General features: G+C 42.0%; 1 protein-coding gene across 3 annotated transcripts in view; it reads left to right on the forward strand.

Annotated features, from left to right (window-relative positions):
* Herc3 (HECT and RLD domain containing E3 ubiquitin protein ligase 3) overlaps window positions 1–22,910 on the forward strand; it is a 105,893-nt gene that overhangs the window by 41,729 nt on the left and 41,254 nt on the right. For 2 of the 3 annotated variants that reach the window (XM_040737215.1, XM_040737214.1), the window contains 10 exons: window positions 3,522–3,646; window positions 6,448–6,507; window positions 7,669–7,780; window positions 8,274–8,463; window positions 10,418–10,581; window positions 10,693–10,806; window positions 18,311–18,334; window positions 18,426–18,518; window positions 21,323–21,493; window positions 22,597–22,740. In XM_040737215.1, the coding sequence (XP_040593149.1) occupies window positions 3,522–3,646; window positions 6,448–6,507; window positions 7,669–7,780; window positions 8,274–8,463; window positions 10,418–10,581; window positions 10,693–10,806; window positions 18,311–18,334; window positions 18,426–18,518; window positions 21,323–21,493; window positions 22,597–22,740 (1,197 nt within the window). The remainder of the gene's footprint in view (window positions 1–3,521; window positions 3,647–6,447; window positions 6,508–7,668; window positions 7,781–8,273; window positions 8,464–10,417; window positions 10,582–10,692; window positions 10,807–18,310; window positions 18,335–18,425; window positions 18,519–21,322; window positions 21,494–22,596; window positions 22,741–22,910) is intronic. The other variant, XM_040737216.1, reaches the window with a different exon arrangement.

The following is a 22,910-nucleotide window of genomic DNA, read 5'->3' on the forward strand; positions in this document are numbered from 1 at the left end:
TCAAGTGGTAGACTTGTAGGAATTCACTTATGTAAGAAACTGACTTTTATTTTTTTTCTGAGAATTAAACATAAAACTTATATTTCCTTCCTTTAATAAATATACAGTGTGATCTATGTAGCCGTTTCAAACGTATTAGTGTTGGATACGGAAAACAACCCACTGATAAAAGGAAGTAAGTTATATGATAGTGTTAGTCACCAGTACGCTAAAGTTTCAACTGGTAAGAGGTGAGTTTCAAGTTCACAGTGGAATGTTCCTCCTGCCCACTTCAAGAAGATAGCTGGGCATACCTGCAGCCCACTACTCCTCTTTGTCTGAGTCTGTCCTTGCAACTATGGCATCCCTGTCTTTTCAAGTAAAGCCATATCCTCTCTCTCTCTATGTTTATATATCCATATATATATATATACATACATATATATATATGTCTGTTTAGATAGAGAGATTGAAAATTATATGCTTACATAGTTACCTATCGTTACTTTAATGTGTGAAGTGTCAGCCAGAAAAACAATGTTTCAGATTCTTTTGGATTTTGAAATATTTGCATATAAATAGGGTATGTTGGTGGTGAAACACAAGTCTATACAAGAAACTTACTGCAACTCCAGTGCGTCTTGGAGGCCAAGCCACATGACCTCTTAAAACACTGTGTACATGAAAATGAGACTCACTAGAACTCAAACACACCGAAGGCATGTTACATAACATCTTAAGTCATTGTTTGCAGAACCATGAGACATACCATAGCTCCAACACACCGTTCCACCTATGCTGTGTTAGTCAGCGGTTCTGAGTAAATCACAGCCTTAGCTTTTCTTTTACCTTGTTCTCAGGATAGGGCTGAAGAGGGAATGTGGTTGGAATCCTTAGGTGTGTGTTTGCTTCGAGCCTGTTGACTGTGATATTCTGTGTCTCTCTGTCTGTTGCTGCCTCCCCCATGTCTCTGTCTCTGTCTCTCCCTGTGTCTCTGTCTCTCCCTGTGTCTCTGTCTCTGTCTCTCTCTCTCTCTCCCTCCCTCAGTGTGTCTGTGTGTAACTGAATAGTGACATGTGATTCCCACCTCTGGTTATCCAATTAGCGTCACCTGGGGAATGTCAACACCCACTACATGTTGGCAAGTACTGAATCACTGAGCTACACTCCCAGGCCTCCATACTTGCAAGTTATATACAAGCTAAAAAGAAAAATACTGCATTAGGTCAGTGCTTCTCAAATGTCACTGGGCTTTGGACCACCAAGGGAACCTTAAAAATCCCAATGGTTAACACACATTCCAGGCCAGGTGCCAATGTAGACTTCAGGTTAATTTAGTTAGATGCACCAATAGCAAGCAGGTAGGCTTTTAACAACCATCAGGTGACTCAAAAAGCATAATTTTCATGTTTTGTCCCCATACCCATGAAGGTGAAAATTATGTTTTTTCTTGTGTCTGTGTGTTATTAAATATATAATGAAGCATGAGAAAAATAGTTTGAAGTATACATACTTTCTGTAAGTTTATGTTACTGTTGGCATGCATATGTCCTTTTGGGGAAGCAATTCAGGTTTAGTAGTGATAGTGCTTTGTAACCATGACATGTTGATTTAAGAGTTTCTTTGATATAATTCAATATTATATTTCTTCTTTTAATATATGCCTGTTGTCCTTTTTTTAGACTAGCTATCAAGAACCAGATGATCTGATGTGTGATAAAGGGGAGTTTGGTAACTCACAACTGTAGAGTAGAACCAACAAGCTTCCTTTGAAAGCTAGATTTTATGTGCAAATACAAAGGAGAAAAGGATGCTCATTCTATGAATTGATGGCTTTGACTGCTTGAATATTATTTTCCTCAGGCATAAAACCCTGTCAACTTTTTCTTAGTTATGGATTATAAATAGATGTTGGAGAAAAACAAAGTTGCAAACAGCCAGGTTTAGAGAACCAAAGTACTTACAATGACTTCTTTAAAAATACCACTAAATGGGTTGATGAGACAGCTCAGGGAGTAAAGGTGTGGCCGCTAAGCAGGCAGCCCGAGTTCTGTCTTTGAGAACATCGTGGTGGATGGAAGGAACTGACTCTCACCCTCACACGTGTACCATTGCATACGTGAGCACCCTCATGCACATGCATGCAAATTAATAGATCATTGTAATTTTAAAAATATCACTGGAGATGGGGTTGGATGGCTCAGTGGCTAAGAACCTTCATTGGCTGCTTTTCCAGAGGACCCAGGTTCAATTCCCAGCACCTAGATGGTGGTTCACAACTATTCTCAACACACCAGTTCCAGGGGATCTGTTGGTTTCTTCCGGTCTCTGTGGGCAGTAGGCATGCAAGTGGTGTACAGATAGACATGCAGACACAACACCTATACATATAAAAATTAAAGAGTATTTATCACTAAAGAAGGGATATATGGTGTGGACAGTATTTGGGGTTTCCAAAGCTATTAACATCCTTTTTGATACTTTCTTTCATAAGTTTATAGGTATATTCTTGGAGCCAGAAATTAAGAGTCACTGGGGCTGAGGAGATGGTTCAGTAGTGAAAATGCTTGCCCTGCAAGTGTGCGGACAAGAGTTCAGATCCCCAGAACCCTTGTAAAAGCCAGGTGGGTGTGGCATTAATCCCATCATTGGGAGGTGGAGTCAAAGGCTCCCTGGAGCAAGGTAGCTAGCTAGACTAGCCACGTGGTGAGCTCTAGGTTCTCTTGAGAGACCTTGTGTCAATGAGTAAGGTGGAGAGTGATCAAGGAAGAGTGACCAAGTCAACCTCTGGCTAACACACGGTTGTACTTGCAAATGTGTGCACACCTTGTACACACACTTACACCCACACGTGTGAAAACACACTCAGAAAGGCTTGCACAGCGCACACAAACAGTTGAGGGGAAAAAATTATGTGACACTGAAATTGCTCATACTAATAGATTATCATTAAATTCTGCTTTAAAAAGTTACTTGACAGAGTTTTATGTAGCCCAGGCTGGCCTTGAGAACTCACTGTGTAGCAGGGAACGATCTTGAACTATTGATTCTCCTTCCTCTCTCACCTCCCAAGTGTTGGGATTGCAGGCTTGTACGGTCATGTCTGGCTTCAACATTCAATGCCACATTTTGTTGGAGTCGAGGGAACAATTCCAGCAAGTAACCAATACCTCTGTGGTGTGGAGACTCAGAGCAAGGGAAAGGAGACCTAGAACACTGAGCATTAATTTGACAGACTCTAAAGAACACCTGCTCAAGGGTGAAGGACACAGGGCTTGACGGAGGGAAATATTGGGTTTCGGTCATTTCCATAAGAGGTCTCGTGCAATCTGGTGTGGTCCCTGGAGTTGAGGCAAGGGAGTGGAGATTTTGCACCATAGCTACCTGCCATCAAGTGTAGTACATGTCCCTGCTCCAAGGGAGACCTCGGGGAAGTCATGAGGGCCTTCGGTTTATGAAATACAATATGGCGACCATGCTGGGGAAGGAGAGGAGAGAAGCTCCGCGTCTAACATTTCTCTTTTCTCTTGTTATCCCTCCAGAATTCTTCTCCTGCTGTTGATTTCAGGACTGTGAACCAAGCACATTATACCAACTTGATAAACGATGAGACCATAGCAGTTTGGAGACAGAAACTCTCAGAACACAACAATGCAAATACAATCAAGTATGTGGTTGTCTGCCTTCACTTCACCTCTTCCAGAGTGTGCTGGAATTTTCTAGCTCAGTGCCTGAAACTCTCTGCATTTAGAGATGTAAATGGAGTTTTACATTTATGGAATTATTCTTATAGATTTGTTTGGAGCCTCATCTCATTAGCTCCCATTAGCACAATGATTCACTCAGCAATTCTCATTCCTCATCTCGACTTACCCGTTGCAAGACCTTTGAAATCCCAGGAAGGCCTGAGCTGGTCTCTCTGCTGAGAGCTCTCTGTATTTTGTTGCCTATAGAAAGAGTTTTCTCCACACTGATTTTTTTTTCTTTTTTTGAGACAGGGTTTCTCTGTGTAACCCTGGCTGTCCTGGAACTCACTGTGTAGACCAGGCTGGTATCAAACTCACAGAGATGAGTCTGCCTCTGCCTCCCGAGTGCTGGGTTTAAAGGTGTGTGCCATCAACGCCCGGTAAGAATCTTGAATCTTAGCAGCTTTTTATTTTTGTGGATTTTTTTTTTTGAGTCAGGGTTTCTCTGTAGCTTTGGAGTCTGTCCTGGAACTTTCTATGTAGACCAGGCTGGCCTGGAACTCACAGAGATGCCTCTGCCTCCCAGTCTTTTATTTTTAACTAATTTGTGTAACTTCTGTAGTTTTGTCATCTATTCTAATTAGTTGAAATGGTAATTCAAAGTCTTCTGGGGAAAAGGTATAATAAAAATGTGAAGTTTTTGTTGAGCTTGGTTTTTAAAGGAAAATAGTTTTCTGTACGTTCTTTTATAGGTTCCTGTTGACTTGGAGCAGCATTTCCATGTTTTTCCTGTAGTCTCATTCATGGGAACAGATAAATCAAAGTGTGTAGCAAAGGCAGCTGCCCTGAGAAATTCGGGGTGGGTCGTATTTTATGGTCAAGACTGCTGGAGCAAATGCCCAGGCCCCGCCCTACAGCAGCCCTCAGAATCTTTCTCCTGTTACAGGCATTGCTCAGGAGCGGAGACTGGCAGGTAGAGAGGAGAGTAGTGAGGCCAGCTGAGGGAGTAGTGAGGAGGTAGTGAGGCCAGCTGAGGGTAGTGAGGAGGGACAAGCGAGGTCAGACTGATGCTGAGCAGCTGGCTTTACCTGTACTTCTATTTTCTTATCAAACGAAGCTAGAGAAGATCACTTCTAAAGGTCTTGCCTGACCCAAATTCTACGGCCAACAGAAATTACAGCAGTCTCTCTCTTAGTTGGAGTTTATTGCTGTGAAGAGACACCATGACCGTGGTACCTCTTATAAAGGAAAGTGTTTAATTGAGTGACTTTCATTTTCAGAGGTTTACTCCACCATCTTCATGGCAGGACATGGTGGCGTGCAGGTAGACATGGTGCTGGAGAAGGAGCTGAGAGTCCTGCATCCAAAGGCAGCAGCAGGAGTCTGTGTACCATACGAGGCGTAGTTTGAGCATATAAAACCTCAAAGCCCACCCCCACAGTGACAGACTGCCTCTAACCACACCACACCTGCTCCCAACAAGGCCACATCTCTTAATAGTGCCATTCCCTCTGGGTGACTGCACGCACAAAGCCTGTGGGGTCATTTCTGTTCAAACCTCCAGTCTCCTCCTAATCATTTACTTGTTTTATCCCTTGTCTTTTTTTTAAATTTTATTTATTATGTTTGCATGCATGCTTGCACGCCACAAGAGGGCACTAGATCTCATTACAGATGTTTTTGAACCACTATGTGGTTGCTGGGACTTGAACTCAGGACCTCTGGAAGAGCAGTCAGTGCTCTTAACCTCTGAGCCATCTCTCCAGCCCCTATCCCTTGTCTTTCGTGGCAATCCTGGGTCCTTAGAAAGTAGGCACTCCTACAGATTCTGCAGAGTGTAGGTGATAGGAGTAAATCTTAACTGCACCCATCTTTCTCAGATGGTCTGGCATTCATTAACTTTTGTACTTGGAAAATAACAGCTCGCTTTTTTTGTTTTGGAAATGGTGGTAAGAGAATGTCTAATTTTTTTGTTAGAAGCAGATTTTCTTTTATGGGTTTTGATACTTGTTTTAATAATAATTTTTTAAATTTAACTTTTTACACATGTTACTCCCAGTTTCCTTTCCCTCCCCTCCTCTCTGCCCCTCACCGATCCCCTATCCCATCCCCTTTCTGTTCCCCAGAGAGGGTGAGGCCTTTGATGAGGGATTTTCAGAGTCTGTCATATCATCCCGGGCAGGGCCTAGGTCTTCTCCCATGTGTCCAGGCTGAGAGAGCATCTCTCCGTGTGGAATGGGCTCCCAAAGTCCATTTGTATACCAGGAATAAATACTGATCTACTATCCAAGGTCCCTTAGATTGCTGAGGCCTCCTCTCTGACACTCAGGTTTGGGGAGGGGGAGTCTGGATCAGTCCCATGCTGGCCTCTCAGGCATCAGTCTGGGGTCCATGTGTTCTCCCTTGTTTAGGTCAGCTGCCTCTGTGGGTTTAGCCAGCAGAGTCTTGATTCCTTTGCTCATCACTCTTCTTTGCAACTGGGTTCCAGGAGTTCAGTTCGGTTTCTACCTGTGGGTGTCTGCCTCTGCTTCCTTCAGCCACGGGATGAGTGAGGGTTCTAGGGTTTTGACACTTTTAAAAAATATGTAACTTGTGGGACATTTGTTCTTGTCTGTTTGCAGGTGAAATACTGCTCTCTAAGTCAGGTATGCACCAGCTAGAGGAATGAAGCTGCCTTGATGACCTAAGGACCGGATTAGTCAGATGATTGCTTACTGCTGATGCCTCTATAAGTACTGATTCGTAATTCTTAGACTTCTCTCTTCTCTTCTCTCTTGAATAGCGGTGTTGTCCAGATACTGTCTTCTGCAGCTTGTTGGAATGGAAGTTTCCTGGAAAATAAGTAAGTGTCCTAGAGGCTTATAAACCGGTATGTAATGTAAATACTTACCAAAGGCCATGAAGACTTCTTTTGGATAGTGTCTGGTTTCAATTGAAGGGGAAAAGCTGATAGTCGTGTAAAAACTGAGATATCCAGTAATGATGAACTAGAGAACCCAGGGTGGTGGTGGTCACTGACCCCTCACTGGCAGATTTGCGGAGAGAAACTGCCCCTTGGGAGATCTAGGGTGACCCAACACCACAACTGCAGGCTGTCCTAAAGTGCTGCTGCTCCCTACATGAGTTTGCGATTTGTTCTTAAGTTCACAATTCTCTACGCAGTCTCTGTGCCAGTTATTTGCTCAGGTAATTTTCATTTCCCAACAGGAGTAAGAAATGAAGACATTTTAGGGAGGCTTAATTCAGGGGCTCCTGGGAGCCGACTCAGCTCCGGCAATGACAGAGGCATCAAATAGGATGTCCCTTTTGGCCTTATCTCTTCTGCGGGTGGCCCCTCAGGAACCTCATGCAGCAGAGTGGTCTTGCCAAGGGTTGGGATCTTTGGTGGTTCCAGGCCCTACCGTTTCATAGTCCCTTTCAGCCTCTGACCAGGTTAATGGTATGTCAAGACGAGTAAGCTAATCAGCTTTCTGTTAGTGTAACCAATTCCTGTCATAACTGGAAAGGACATGCTTATTTTGGGTGTGTTTCCAGCATTTTCAGTCCATGGTCAGGTAGCCACATGTGCGACAGGCCACATCTAGCAAGAAGACATTGAAGTGGATCAGGCAAGGGACCTGCGTTTATGCTTTGTCAAACATTTGGCTTAAAATGTTAGTCTTTGTACTCTGACTTGTGGGTGCGGAGATTTGAAAATTTGAAGCCATGTTTAAAAGTAGAATTGCTTCCAGCGTTCAGGAAGTAGAGGCAGGTGGATCTGTCTCTGTGTTCGAAGCCAGCACGGTCTACATAGAAAGCTCTAGGCTGGCCAGGGTTACCTTTCTCAAAACCAAACCAAACTGGCGTGGCAGAGTTGCTGTAAGGCTTGGTTTTTCCCAAATCAGTGTTCTGTAATATCTGCCTAGAATTTAAATCTGCCTAGAATGGATAAGCTGATTAACTTCTTCCAGTTTTTATCAGTGCTTGCTTTTTGCTTTCTTTGTTTGTCTGTTTGTTTGTTTAGAATTGATGAACATTTTAAGACCAGCTCTAAAATCCCTGGGATTGACCTGAACTCAACTAGGGTTTTATTTGAGAAGTTGATGCACTCTCAGCACTCCATGATTCTAGAACAGGTACATTGTTTGTGTTTGCAGAATGCGGCTTACATTGAAGAGTTCAGCCTTTAAGACAAAAGGGGCCGATTGTGATGGTGCACGACAGTAGGATTTGTTGATGGAGGCAGGGACAGGAGGCTCAAGAGTTCGAGGCCAGCCTGGGCTACAAATTTGGGCTGGAGAGATGGTGAAGCCGTTAAAGGCTAGGCTCACAACCAAAACTATAAGACATAAGGAACAGCAAGATGAAATGACAGAGTCTTGTACAAGCCTTAATTTTATAAAAATATTAGTGGTGGGAGGTGGGCTATCTGTTGCTTACATCTTCCCAAGGAATGGCTTCTCTACAATACCAGGTCTTGGTGAGTGGGAAGCCGGGCCTGGCTCCTACCATTAGCTCAGTGCACACTGAGCATGACTTGTGAGGTCATCAGATGACTTAGGAATTTGGAGAAGAGTTTAAGTCTCAGATAGGTTTAAATTTCTCACTACTTTTTTTCTTCTCTCACAGATATTAAACAGCTTTGAAAGTTGCCTCATTCCTCAGTTGTCAAGTTCACCCCCAGATGTTGAAGCGATGAGAATCTATTTAATACTACCAGAGTTTCCCCTGCTTCAGGATTCTAAGTATTACATAACGCTGACTATTCCCCTGGCAATGGCTATTCTGCGGCTGGATACAAACCCTAGCAAAGTATTAGGTGAATTCATCAAACTTAGTATCTCTGGTTTCAGACTCATTCATTCTGTTTTGTCAGCTGGCTCTTGTGGACTGAGATCTAACATTCTATTTGTTGCCATTTAATAGCTTTGCCATTTAATTCTTTCTTTGCTGTTGATTCGTACCTAACCCTGCTTGCAATCTGGGCGAATTGACTGTTTAACTTAATTTGCTTGCAGTTGTGATGTTCATCTATTTGTGCCCTTCTATCTATCCATCTCCAGTACTGACTTTAGGGGTGGGAGTCAAATAAACAGGTTTGTGATACAGAGATCTCCAAGAAAGGAGAGATAGAGCGTGACCAAGTAAGGACTTACGGAATGTTTGTTTTGTTTTTCTTTTTTAGGACAGTTGAGTCCACACTGATTTTTGCAGGCTCCGGACACTTTGCTGAGCTAAGAACCTTCTGTTCCTCAGCGAGCTGGAGAGGGTCTCTGCTGGAGTAGCGCCCGAGACGTTTTTTAGTAATCTGGTGCAGAAACCTGGCTTTTCACTTTTTTCCCTCCCTTGGTAATTTTTTCAGGTGTTTGATTCAACTTGGTAACATCTGTGGTTTAAGTGGCCCGAGTATCACTGGAGCACGGCTTTCCCTCGAGCGCATAGACCTGCCTCTGGCTTTTCCATTGCTTCCACCTTCACACAGGAGATAAATCCAGAAGTAACAATGAGCTGATTAGTAATATGCTAGTACTTAATACTTTCCGAGATCAGGAGCTGTTCAGGGCGAGCTTTCTTAGGTCCTTCTAACAGATGTCAATAGAAGAATGATAGTTTTAAAAGACATTTTATCAGACCTTTTAAACTTTGGTATTTTAAATTTTAAAATGTTTTTTCTAGGCCAGATAACACAAAACAGAATAGGATTATTCAAGTTTATGGTTAATCTGTTTCTAGCTTCTGACAACAGTTCAGATTTAAGAAAAACCTCAAAGTAGAGCAAACCCAGTAGATGCATGTCATACATACAGATCCAACAGCTGTCAGTAGTTTGTCTGTTTTTTTTCATTCTTCCCCCACTTTTAATTTTCTTTAAAGTTTATTTTATGTGTATGGATATTTTGCGTGCATGTATGTCTGTGTACCATGTGCGTGCCTGGTGTCATGGAGGCTAGACACGGGCATCAGGTCTCCTGGAACTGGAGTTTCAGATGGTTGTAAGTAGCAGGTTAGGTGTTAGGAATAAAACCTGTCTCTGGAAGAGCAGTCTCCTCAGCCACCCTCCCACTTTGATTTTTAATGAAATATTTTAAATAAGGTAACCTTGTTTAAAATAAGGGTTTCAGTGTGGGGGAGTTCATTTCTGAAGAATCCAGTGATAAAATCCTGCTTGGTTAGGAGAAAGTACCTCTTGGGGAGAATATACATATTGGATTTATTTTTTAAGCATTAATTATGCCTCATAACAGAAGAAGTGGCTTCTCTCTTCCTCTGAGTATGTGGTGTCCCTTGACCCATCCTGAGTATGAGGTACAGATTGTCAGTAGTGGCTGAGGGCACTGCTGGAAGGACTAGGCCACACGAGTGCTTCTGCCGTAGGTAAAGTAACATCCTATAGCATCCTGCTGCCCGGAGCGGAGCGCGTCTGGGCCCCACACAGCCTTGGACTGAGCTTTTTCAGATTAGCATTCAGGATGAGTCTGAAAACAAGCGAACAGTAACAACAACAAAACATTAAAGAAAGAAAGAGGCAGGGGGGAGAGGGAGGGGGAGAGGGAGGGAAGGAATGAGGGAAGAAGGTAAAAGTTTTAGGACTTCTTGTTCAGATGTTTTCTCCAGACATGATTCAATGGTTCCTTTTTAAAATCACTTCTGGGAAGCTGTATTGTAGATTATTATTTATCTTCTAGCCGTAAGAGTTTTAGCTATCAGAAGACGACATAAGAACGCTTGCCCAAGGTTTATGTGTTAAGACATGTCTCTCTTTCTTTCTTAAGATAACTGGTGGTCCCAGGCATGCCCGAAGTATTTCCTGAAGTTGGTAACCCTCTATAAAGATGCCGTCCTTTATCTGCTAAGGGGAAGGAAGACGTTCCTAATCCCTGTACTGTTTACCAGTTACGTGACTGCAGCACTCAAGCTTCTGAAGAAATTATACAAGGTAACCCTTCGGGGTGGGGAGAGGAAGGAGGGAAGGAGTGTCCTGCTGGGGCTTCCTCTGGGAGACTTCAGGTCTTTGCTTTCTGTTGTTCTTACTTCGAGCTTTCGTCAGGTGAATCTTCGAGTGAAGCATGTGGAATACGATACGTTTTATATCCCCGAGATTTCTACTCTTGTGGACATTCAAGAAGACTACCTCATGTGGTTTCTGCATCAAGCAGGGATGGTAAGAATTTATAAAAAGCATATTTTAAACCTTTAAGCCTTTTTGTGTTTTGTATTTCTGCTTGTTTTTAAAATGTACACTTGAGCCGTGTACCTTGTCTTTGACTTGAATGCTGGTGCCACACCTGTCTTCCACTCAATTAACTTTTGCATTCTTGAAACTTGGAAGTATTTTAGGTAGCCATAAATGTCATATGGGTCCATAAGTCGTCTGGGGTTGGAATGTAACTTAGTGGTGAAGTGTGTGCTTAGCATGCTCAGGGCTCTAGGTATGACCCCCAGTACTACATTAACAGGGAGGGAGGGAGGGAGAGCCTCAAGCAGTCAGGTTGATAAAAGCAGTGAATTGATGGTTGGCAGAGGTGGTTTGCAGGCAGTGAAGAAATGGGAGTTGTTGTTTTCAATACATGTCAGGCTCCAGTTCAGGAGGATGTGATGGTTCTGGAATTCTGTTGTCTGACGGTGTTGCCAGAGTTTCTTGTCCCACCAGCTCCCACTGCTTCAGCCCCAAGTGAACACAAAGAGACACTATATTAATTATTAAACTGTTGACCGATGGCTAGGGCTTCTTACAGGCTATCTCTCTCTTAATTATTAACCCATTTCTATTAATCTAAGTATTTCCACATGGTCTTGGCATACTGGAGAATGCCCAGACCTGTTACTCCTTTTACGGCTACCCGGTGTCGTCTTGAGGCCTCTCTCTGCCTCCCTTTCTCAGAATTCTCCTCGTCTCCTAGTCCCGCCCATCTTCCTGCCGCCATTGACCATTGGTTTTATTCATCTACCAATAAGAGAAACATATATACTGAAGGACATTCCCCATCATAACAGTGGAACTACTTCAGGGGTTGGCTTTTTTTTTTTTTTAATATTTCATTTTATACGTTTGAGTGTTTTATCTGTATGAATGTCTGTGTACCATGTGCATGCCTGGTGCCCTGCCAGGCAAGGCCCTTTGATCTCCTGGAACTGGAGTTACCGACTGCTGTGAATTGCCATGTCATGCCTGGGAATTGAACCTGGGTCCTCTGCAAGAGTAGCCAGTGCTCTTAACTGCTGAGCCATCTCTCCAGCCCCTTGATTTGTGTCTGAGATAAGGTCTCATGCATCCCAGATGAACTTTAGACTCATCATATGAAGAAAGATGACCTTGGTTATCCTGCCTCCCCACCTCTTTCCACGTTCTGGGGTCACTAGTGTGTGCTTCCACACCTGTTTTTTATGCATTGTTGGTATCAAACTCAGGGCTTCATTCAGCGGGACAAGGCCCTACCTAATAAGCTGTGTCCCCTGTACATGCAGATATTCTCAATACTGCTGACCCATCCATTTGAAAATAACGAGGATGGTATATTTTATATTATAAACTTATTTTTTTGAGCCACAAATTAGATATCTGGACATTAATACATAAGCTTTCAGCATTTCTTGGATCTTGGAAGATCTGCCTTTCAGAAGTTACCAGCTGGCTGGGTGGAAGACCATCTCGTAGGCAGTCTGTGGGCCACCATCCCCACTGATTTACCCCTGGCATTGGGGATCATTTGCTAGTCATTGTTTTCTGACAGGTAGCCTACTTCACTCTTCTTTCATGAGCTACCCAGACCCAGTGGCCACCTCTCCTTGAGGTTGGCTCATAGAAGGATGTCATACATCCCTGACCCAACTCTGATGATGTTTGATGTAGCACTCAAGGGCCTGTGGTTTCCTGTCTGCTGCTCCAGGTCTGCTGCTCCAGGCCTGGTAGCAGTTGCTCATCGATAGCAGGCTGTCCTGGACATATGGAAGGGTTTTAGGATTTGTGCAAATTTGCATGCCAGAGAACAGGTGATCGTTTGGTACTAATATTTAATGCTGCGGGTGTAGCAGATACATCTGAGGCAAGTCCTTCGCTGCCTTCACAGATTCATCACCGGCATCGGGGTGGCGTTTTCCCTGTATGGATTTTGAGCTGCTTTGCAGTGGTCTCTAAAGGCAAAGTATTTACATAAGTGTATTTAACTAATAGCTAAGGTAGTTTTCTAGGTCAGATGATAGATGATCAAAATAATGGAAATTTTTTTCTCATGAAAATTTGAAAATTGGGACAATTGTATTTTTTGTTATTGTTTTGAAAGACAAAATAACTTTTTTTTTTTTTTTTGGCTTTACGAGACAGGGTTTCTCTGTATTGTTTTGTAGGCTGTCGGGGAGATCCACCTGCCTCTGCCTCCCGAGTGCTGGGATTAAAGGCGTGCGCCACCACCGCCCGGCTTCAACTCTTTTAAAACATTTCTATTGAAAAGTTATTTTGGGCCGGGAGGTGGTGGCGCACGCCTTTAATCCCAGCACTCGGGAGGCAGAGGCAGGCGGATCTCTGTGAGTTCAAGGCTGGGCTGGACCGACAGCCTACAAAACAATACAGAGAAACCCTGTCTCGTAAAACCAAAAAAAAAAAAAAAAAAAAAAAAAAAGAGTTGATATTGAAACATGGGAGTATCAATGGACTCTAGTCTTACTTCATTTAGAAATTATGAAAGGTCAGTTTGCCAATTATAAAATGTCAGAGATAGAAAGTTATTTCAGGTAATTACTTTGTCCCCAGGTAGAACACAGAGGCCTGTGGACGTTGAACAATTTTTCTCTAGCTCAGTTTGCTCTGACATTCAGTTCTTATTTCCGTCTGGCCCTCAGCAAGAAACTGCTCATATTAGAATGTCAGTGGATATGAGCATGGTCTCTTGAGCAGAGGCACTTAAATGAACAATTTTACCAGTTTCTTTCTGTGATTAGCAGAGGTCATGTGGTAAACAACGTCTTACCAGATCTCTATAGTTCATCTCCTCTTTGGTAATTAAATCCATTACTATAACAAGGTAGAAAATTAGCTCAAGTTAGTGTATGACTTTTTATGCTTTCTCTAGAAATTTTTCTATTGTATAGGGTACAGTGTAATTAGGAATTGAAATTTAAGTTTCTTGATGTCTGGAAGTTTTGCTTTCGATACTGATGGCATTTCATATAGTTTCTATTTTAATCACTTTAAAACTCATGAATAATTGGTCTTCTGTATTAGTATTTTACCCTTTTACTAGCACAGTGTATGAGACAAAGCACGTGGTCCATTTTAAAAAGAACTGTCTGGGCCCTTGAAGGGGTCCCTGTAAATGCTATTGCCTGCAGAGATGTCAACAGTGGAGAGACAACAAAGAAATTCAGTTCAGCATGACTTCGCCGGGCTGCTCCAAACTTCTGTAGTCTGACACCAAGGGTGTTTATTTTAGACACACTTAAGTACAGTACAAATTTGGATAAAAGGTTTCCTGGTAACAATTATCTCAGTCCCATGTGCACAATAAGTTTAAGACATAACTACACTGAAACTGTTTTGCAAAGTACATGTGACCATGTTCTGTAGATTAAGGGCCCTAGGATCTGGTGTGGTCTCTGCCTGAGATAACATAGAGGTCAGCAGGCTGTAAAGTACATGTAACATTTCCCCTAAGCATGGGTTCTATTGCCTGAGAAACAACACTAAATTAAAGGTCTAGGGAAGGGGTTGGGTGTGGTCTGACTCTAGAGATAGCAAAGGTCACTAGATCATTAACAAACCCACTCCTAACCTTCTGGCTGGAAAACAGATGTGCATTTCCTCCCTTGAGGAGACATCCATGTGTGATTTTGTATTTGTGGTTTCTGTAGTGCTTATATCTGTGAGCACTGATGCCTTCTACGGGTGTGGTAGTGCACACCTTTAATCCCAGCAATGTGGAAGGCAGAGGCAGGCAGGTCTTTGTGGGTTCAAATCCTGCCTGGTCCATAGAGTGAGTGTGGCTGAATAGTAATACTTTATCAAAGAAAAAAAAAAAGACAAAATAACTTGATTAAAATTCTAATTTTGATCTGCTACCTTTGGCCTTGTTAAATTACTTTCCTTAGGCCTGGCATTCTCATTTGAGACAGTATTGTGAGGTAATATTAAGTGGGGCCACTGCAGTACCTGGCACATCGGACGCCTTCAGCAAGTTTTTCACAAGCAGCTTTGAACACCTACATCTTATTGCCTTGACTGGGATGGAGCACAGCCTTATGTTTATCTACCTTGATGAGTGAAGCCCAGACAAGGATGGTTCTGAAGTGGCTGGTTTTGTTCATTTTAAGAAGAAGTAATAGTGGATTCTTTTATTAACTAATAATGTGCCCTAGCCTTCATTTGGAAACTAAACAGAGTAAATGCCTGTAGGCGCCCATAGAGGGCAGTGTAAGTAAGCCATTTGGTGCTTTGCAGAAGGCCTTCAGAGACAAAGTCTGAGAAATCTTAACATCTTGCTGTTTCATATACTTTGAAAAGGCAATTCATGCCATAGATGCAACTCTCTTGCAGGCAGAGACCTTGAAATACTGTTCATTGGTACCCTGGAACCTCAAGTCTTTGAGACTCGTTTCTGAGGATGGGTATCCCAGGGTAAACAGCCTTATAAGAGGCGATCAATGATAAATTCAAAATATGCTATATTCTGACCTGCTTGTGTGTGCACTGACCTGCATTATATGTTCCAGACTTTCTTCCACCGGGCTGGAATTGTCTCTCATGTTTCTCAGTGTAGAGAAATATTCCAAGACCCATAAAGGATGTAGTTCTCAAGAATCATAGGATGGAATCTCATTGTTGCTGTTATATGACTTCACTTAAATGTGCATAACACAAAAGGAAGTATAGTTCTTATTCATATAATATACATAAACCAAATTAAATGGACACATTGAATAAGAAAACATTATAATCATTCAAATGCTTATGAGTTTCATGGGCTCAGTGGTGAGCTAGTGTCCCCCCTCCTTCCCCAAATGTTCCAGCATTGCAGATGAGGACTACAGCCGCCAGGCCTGGTTTGAGTTCTCTCACAGGCCTTCTGAAATGACTCAGCTCCTTTTTCTGCCTCTGCCTTTAAATGTTCCTGATGCAGCAAGCTAGGGAAGTATCGGCTTTTTCCTTAGTAAGCACAGAACCTACCCTGCCAAAACAAAAACAAAACAAAACACCCATTGTTTTCTTTTCTCACTGTGCTTGCACAGTTAAGTGTTTACAACCCACCCATGCAGTTATTAACAGATAAGTGTAAATTGAGTGATAACACAAAAGAAAAAGAGATCTTTCAGAATGTGCTTTTTTTTTTTAAGAAAATCATTTAAAAAACACAGGACATTCTAGGAGGCGTTAAAGCAACAGCAGCTTTAATCAGATCTCTTAAGCATGAATGATTTGTTCATTGTTTTATTTTGACATGTTGCAGATCAAGATGATCTTTGTTGTTGGTTTTTGTGTTTCTGTTAATAATGTTTATTTCATACCTATCATGAGCATACCATGCTAGAAACATAGATATTTTGGTGTCTTTCCGCAGTATTGAATAACAATAAATTCGTGTTTACTAGTTATTTTCTACATTGCTGTGATTAGGTGCCTGAAAAAGGCAACTTAAAGGTGTTCCGAAGGTTGCAGACCCTCAGGGTGGTGGAGGCACGCAGTGGGAGCATCTGGGAACAGTGTCTTCCAGGAATTCAGTAGTAGATGGCCCCCCCTGCCCTTTTGAAATAAGGTCTTCTGTAGCTCAGGCTGGGCACACACTCACTATGGATTGGAGAATGATGTGTACTCATTATACATTCCTGTATCCACCTCTGTGTGCCAGGATTATAAGCATGTGCTACCATGCTATCTATGCAGTGCTGGGAATCAAACTCGAGGCTTTATATATTCGAGACGTGCACTCTGCTAACTGAGCTATACCCCAAGTCTGACATTCACATTCTTTATTCTGGCCGGGACCCTACCCCATGGAGTGGTGCCGCCCACTTACTTCCAGGGTGGGTCATTTCACCTCTTAACACCATTACTGATATATCCAAAGGTCGGCCTTTTTGAAGATTATAAATTGACCGAAAAAGCCAGCTATTGCAATGATAGCTGGCCATTAGCAAATTACAAGTTCTTTTGTTCTAGTCTAATTGCTAGTATTACTTGTGAAATCCTAGATTACATTTTACACAGTATGCATGCTGGTTTCATAATGGCTACAAAAGACTTTAAGAAGTCACGGAGTCCAGAGGCCTTCTGGGAAGCAGAATCAGGGATCTGTATTACAGGTGCTTCCAGTGTTGTTGAACCCAGCTGGGTGGCGGCTGGAGGCCAGCAGAACTGAGCCATAGGGTTGAAAACCAGTCATAGCATCAAGCCCAGCTGCAGGGCTGTAGGGTTGTCAAGGTGAGGCATAAGACCTGGTCCAGATAGATGGGTAAACAGACAAATGGACAGATGGCTGGGTGGACAGATAGCAACACAAAATGGGCCATGGCAAGCAGTTCAGACTGAACTGAGCTGATATGGGCCATGGCTGAACTGAGCTGAAGCCCCAGGAATAACTCTCTGCCTGGCAGTCCCTTGAAGTGTTCACAGGGTGTTCAGTGGGTGGGATCCTACCACTTTATTGTTAGATATACTTCTTTCTGTGGGGGTCCAGGTAAGTATGTTGTACTTCTGTTGGTCTGTCTGATTCTTGTCCTGGTTTTGTGCATATGGTTTTAAATCCTACCTCCATGCGCTTTTGTTCCTAACCTGTGTTGATGTGTTATGTACCTGTATAAGTCATTTATCAGTCTACAGCTCATGCCCATGCTAGGCAGGTGGTGGCATGTACTTGCACGAAAGTTGCAGCATAATTGTCATCCTGCCTTGTGTTTGCACTCAGAATGAAGTCAGCTGGTGCTTTGTAAAATGGAGTTCCCTAGGCAAGACACAACCCGAGAGCCACTGTTATTTACCATATGGAGGAATACATTGCAGTGTACAGCCTGATCTTCCCTTATTTTCCTGACACAAAAACTGTAATGCACCTGTTACATACACTTTATTATGGCTGAATTTGTTTACTATAACTTGTCTCAAAATCAGAATACTGGAGTCATCCCCAAATTTGTGTCAAAGTATTTATCTAATGTGAGTATTACTGTTTGCTCCCTCTAAGCATGTGTGCAGGAGAAAAAGAAAGTTACTTCTATTCCAGGTTGAGCAGCCCTCATCTGGAATACAAGTGTTACCCTCACATTTGCTGTGTAGCCCAGGCGGGCCTTCAGCTGGTAGTTTTCCCACCTGAACCTACCTGACAGGTGCTAGGATCGTAGTCACGTGCCGTTCTGCCAACTGGAGGTAGATCTCTTATAGAGAGAAACCAATCAATCTTGTAAATTATGAAGAATCAGTAAATGGCCTTAACAATCTTTTACTTTTTTTTTTAACAATTTTTACTTTTTTAAGACTTTTGCTCTTTTTTTTTCAATCTGTGTCCATCAAAACATCTTTCTTTTTTCTTATCAAAACATTGTCAGCTATTGAAACAGTATTAGGTTGATGGCTGAAAACCCAGATAATGTGAAAAGATTTGTTATATATATTTTATATTTAGGGGATTAAAATACTTTTATAATTCAAGTAAGAGTGTGTCTTTTTTTTGTTTTTTATGCAGAAAGCTAGACCGTCTATCATACAGGTAAATGACGCCTTTTGAACATACTGATATGTCTGTCTCCAGTGTTCTCTGTGGGATTTTGTAATAATACTAACGATGTATTTTCTTCTAGGATTCTGTAACCCTTTGCTCCTACCCTTTCATCTTCGATGCCCAAGCCAAGACCAAAATGCTACAGACTGATGCAGAGTTACAGATGCAGGTAGCGGTAGCATCTTCAGGGTCATTTCCTCCTTTCACTTCTTCTTGTCCATTTCCATTTGTCTTATGTATGTACAGCTCCCAGGCCACAGTCTGTCACTGAGGAAAGTCAGGGCGTAACTCCAGTTTGAGGAACTGTAACAGAGACCATGGAGGAGCACTGCTTACTGGTTTTCTCTCCATGGCCTGCTCGGCTTCTGTTTTGCTTTTTTTAGTTCTAATATTTATTTGTATATAAAAATATTTGCTAATTTTTAATTTAAATATAATTAGATCATCCTCCCTCTTTTCTTTCTTCCCTGCTTTCTTAAATGACCCAGGATCACCTGCCCAGGGATGGTACCACGCATATAGACTGGGCCCTCCCACATCAATCATTAATCAAAATGCTCCAGAGACATGGTCCTAGGCTAATCTGATAGAAGCAGTTGAAATTGAGGATCCTTCTTCCCAGGTGACTCTAGTTTACGTCAAAGGAAGAAAGAATGAACAACCAAAAACCTAGTACAAGATGTTCCTGTGGAATGTATAGTTAACAAGGACTTTTCTCCCATTTTTCAACTTTTTTAAGGTTTTATTTATTTTATGTGTATATGAGTATTTGCCTGAATGTGGGTCTGTGCATCACATGCTTGCTTGGTGCCCAATTAGGCCAGAAGAGGGCATCAGATCCCCTGGGACTGGAGTCATGCAGATGCTGGGGATTAAACATGGGTCCCCTGGAGGAGCAACCCATGCTCTTAACCACGGAGCCATGTCTCTAGTCCCTTGCCTGTCTGCTGGTTGTTGTTTTGCTGTGCAAAAGCCTTTTCATGCAGTTTTACCAGTGAATTCTTAAGAGTTATTTCTTATGAGAACTGTTGGCACCGTCTCCATTTTGAAGTCGTTTTTAACTTACCTTTTCCTTTAGTATTTTTCAAGTCTTACGTTGACGTTACTTCGATCTATTTTGAATTGATTTTTGTACAGGGTTGAGAGATTCCGACCTACATTTTGCTTTTTTAGTAGTTGTTTTTTTTGTTGTTGTTGTTTTGAGACAGGGTTTCTCTGCAGCTGTGGAGCCTGTCCTGGAACTAGCTCTTGTAGACCAGGCTGGCCTCAAACTCACAGAGATCTGCTTGCCTCTGCCTCCCAAGTGCTAAGATTAAAGGCATGCAACACCACTGTCTGGCTTGAGGCTATCTTTTTTTTAATGTGTGTTTTTGACATCTTTGTCAAAGGTGAGGCATCTGTAGCTACGTGGGTTTATTTTAGTAATCTGAATTTTTTTTTCTGTATTCTTCTGCACAAAGTAAGTCAAATCATACTGTTGTTTAATATGCAAATTTTATTAATATAAAGACAAAATGTGATTTTTTGAAAAATAATTTTGATATAGATTGTGTTGAATCTCTATATTGCTTTTAGGAGTAGTATTGTTCTTGGTATATAAGATCTGTCTATCTTCTGGGGTAGTTTTTCACACACACACACACACACACACACACACACACACACACACACACACACCTCTTAAACCTTTTTTTGTGAAGGTCTTTTACCTCCTGGGCTGAGTTTCTTTCCAGGCTAGTTTTGAGTTCACTACGTAGTCAAGGTTACTTTGAAATTTTGGTCTTTCTCCAGGCCCCTGTTGCTACAACTATAGGTATGTACCACCAAGCCAGGTTCAGTAATTTTATGTTCAGTGTGTATTTATGTAGACTTGGAATGATAGGTATTTTCTGTTTCTGCCACGTAGCAAACACGTGAGGCTTTGTAGACCCTGTGACTCCATTAAAAACCATTTAACTCTTTTGTAGATGTTAGCCTCAAAAGGAAAGAAAAGAAAAAGGCCAAAAAAAATCACAACACCCCAGAATCAAAGCAAAACTTTATGTATCTTTAAACTTGACTTTTCTATAATATTCTATATATTGTATATATTACCCCTCAACCATTTAAAACTATAGAAAAACCATCATTAGTGCAAGAGTTATGCAAAACCAGACCCCAGGCCTTGGGGCCATAATTTGCTGGCCTGATACAATAATCAGTGGATAGTCAAATGGAACTTGGTGGTGTTTAATGAATCAAAAAAAGATTTAATAGTTTAATTTACTGTGTTTTTATCATAAAATATAATTTATTTTGTTAGAATGTATACAGAGACATTAGTTAATTAGCAGTCCTGATCTCCCAAGCCCTCCTCTCCTGTTAATGGACACGTGTTCATTTGTCTTTCTTTCTCTCCATTTCTTTTTATCATTCTCCAGTTTTATGTCTGTGTGTATATCTGCTTTCATATGAATATGGATATTGTATTGTTGAGCTGCAGCTTTTCTATGAAATGCACACTTTTCTCAATGACTGTTGGTTTCTTTTTTGCAATTTTGAGAATTGTGTGTTGATGTACTTTGCCATGATTCTTCAAGCAGGCTGTTACTTTATTCTTAATGAGTTGAAATCACTTTACAGGACCTCGTTATTTTGAACATATGACTCAGAATTTATTTCAGCTCACCCTTTTTTTTTCTTTTGGTTTTTCAAGACAGGGTTTCTCTGTGTAGCCTTGGCTATCCTGGAATTCACAGAGATTTGCCTGCCACTGCCTCCCAAGTTCTGGGATTAAAGGCGTGTGCAACCACTGCCTGACTTATTTCAGCTAACCTTCTTGAGTCCATATTAGAAAGATTTATGTGGTTTGTAAGTATAAGTAGCAAAAAAAGGTTTTAGAGAAAAGGCAAGATGGAAATGCAGTCGGCTGTTTCTGGTTCAGAGATTCTCCAGGCTGTGCGCTGTTCTCAGAATGGTCCGGTTGTTCTGTTCCAGGTGGCAGTGAACGGAGCCAACCTGCAGAATGTCTTCATGCTTCTCACCTTGGAGCCTCTGCTGGCCAGAAGCCCCTTCCTGGTCCTTCATGTCCGCAGGAACCACCTTGTTGGAGATGCCCTGAGAGAGCTGAGCATTCATTCTGACATCGACCTGAAGAAGCCTCTCAAAGTGAGCCCCTTCAGGGTCCTCCTCGTACCTTCATGAGTATATAGCAGCAGAGATAGTGCACAGATACAGAGGGCAGCCACTCGTCACTGCTTTCAAGCTTCTTACAAGAATTCAATCACCTCCTTTTGTTAAGTCACTAGAAAGAAGCTCTCATTGGAACAGCAAATCAAATGCTGTTGGGTTGTGGAGAGGTTCTTGGGCTCTGCTTCTGCTGTCTGTAGTGCACCTGCTCTAGACTATCGAAAACAGTCATATGAGATGTCACTTTGACAAAACACAGCATTTAGACTTCACGTAGGAAGATTAGGATGTCCAGGATTTAAGAGACAGAAGGTAAATGAGAAACGGAGAGGTGAATAGGTGGGAAGTCATCTATGAAGCTGTTGGCCTACAAGTATAGGCTAGTTTAGCAATATGTAATTATGATAAAGTATCCCTTCCAAGAGACTGTGCATTAGTGCACAAGACTGCTTCCTATGCTCCAGACTCTATGAAACTTGGTCTATAGCAGGTATCCTGAGGCATAGATAGCAAATTATTTGAAGTTGTTTAAAATTAAATGACTTCCATCCCTGTTGCAAGTCGTCTCACAAGTGCTGGTTTCAGAACCATAGTCTGCAACAGATTGAACTGATTATCTCACATTGTTACCATCTCCAAAATGCCCTAATAAGGACACATATGCACAACTCTAATCCCAGCTAATCAGGAGGCTGGAGTAGGTGAATGGGAAGCACACAGCCATTCCTGACAACTTGGATAGATTTTATCTCAGAGTTAAGTGTAACAAGGACTGGAAGTGTAGCTGAGTGGGGAGCACATGACTCACTTGTGCGTGTCCCAGTGAAAGAGGACTTGCTGAGCACTCGCTTCCGGTGTGTGTGGTTCCTGTTCAACTAACGGAACCACACAAAGAAGACTACTAAAAGCCCTCATAATCTGTGGTCTGTGTGGTTGTTCTCCCCAGAACTTCTGGGTATCATTACACATAGCCCCTGCTTTCGCTCAGTTATTCAGACAGGGGTTCTTGCATGGTAACATAGCTGAGTCTTTGGCTGGCCATTGCTTTCCCTGATGTATCTGTTCTGTTTTCATGTTTTGAGGTGATCTTTGATGGGGAAGAAGCAGTAGATGCTGGTGGTGTTACAAAGGAATTCTTTCTTTTGCTGTTGAAAGAACTTTTAAATCCCATTTATGGGATGTTTACCTACTATCAAGACTCACAGCTCTTGTGGTTTTCAGATACAGTAAGTTCATAGCATCACAATTAAGTATACTGTTTGCACTAAACTTTCTGTTTGTTGTCAGACTAGCCCCTTGGTTTGTAACATTGCAAAATTAACCTTTAAAGTGCCTAACATAGCCAGCCTTCTGGCTGGACCTGCTTTCAAGACTCGTACATTTTGTCAGCCATGAA

Source organism: Mesocricetus auratus, unplaced genomic scaffold, assembly GCF_017639785.1.
Source record: "Mesocricetus auratus isolate SY011 unplaced genomic scaffold, BCM_Maur_2.0 Super-Scaffold_100676, whole genome shotgun sequence".
Lineage (NCBI taxonomy): Eukaryota > Metazoa > Chordata > Mammalia > Rodentia > Cricetidae > Mesocricetus > Mesocricetus auratus.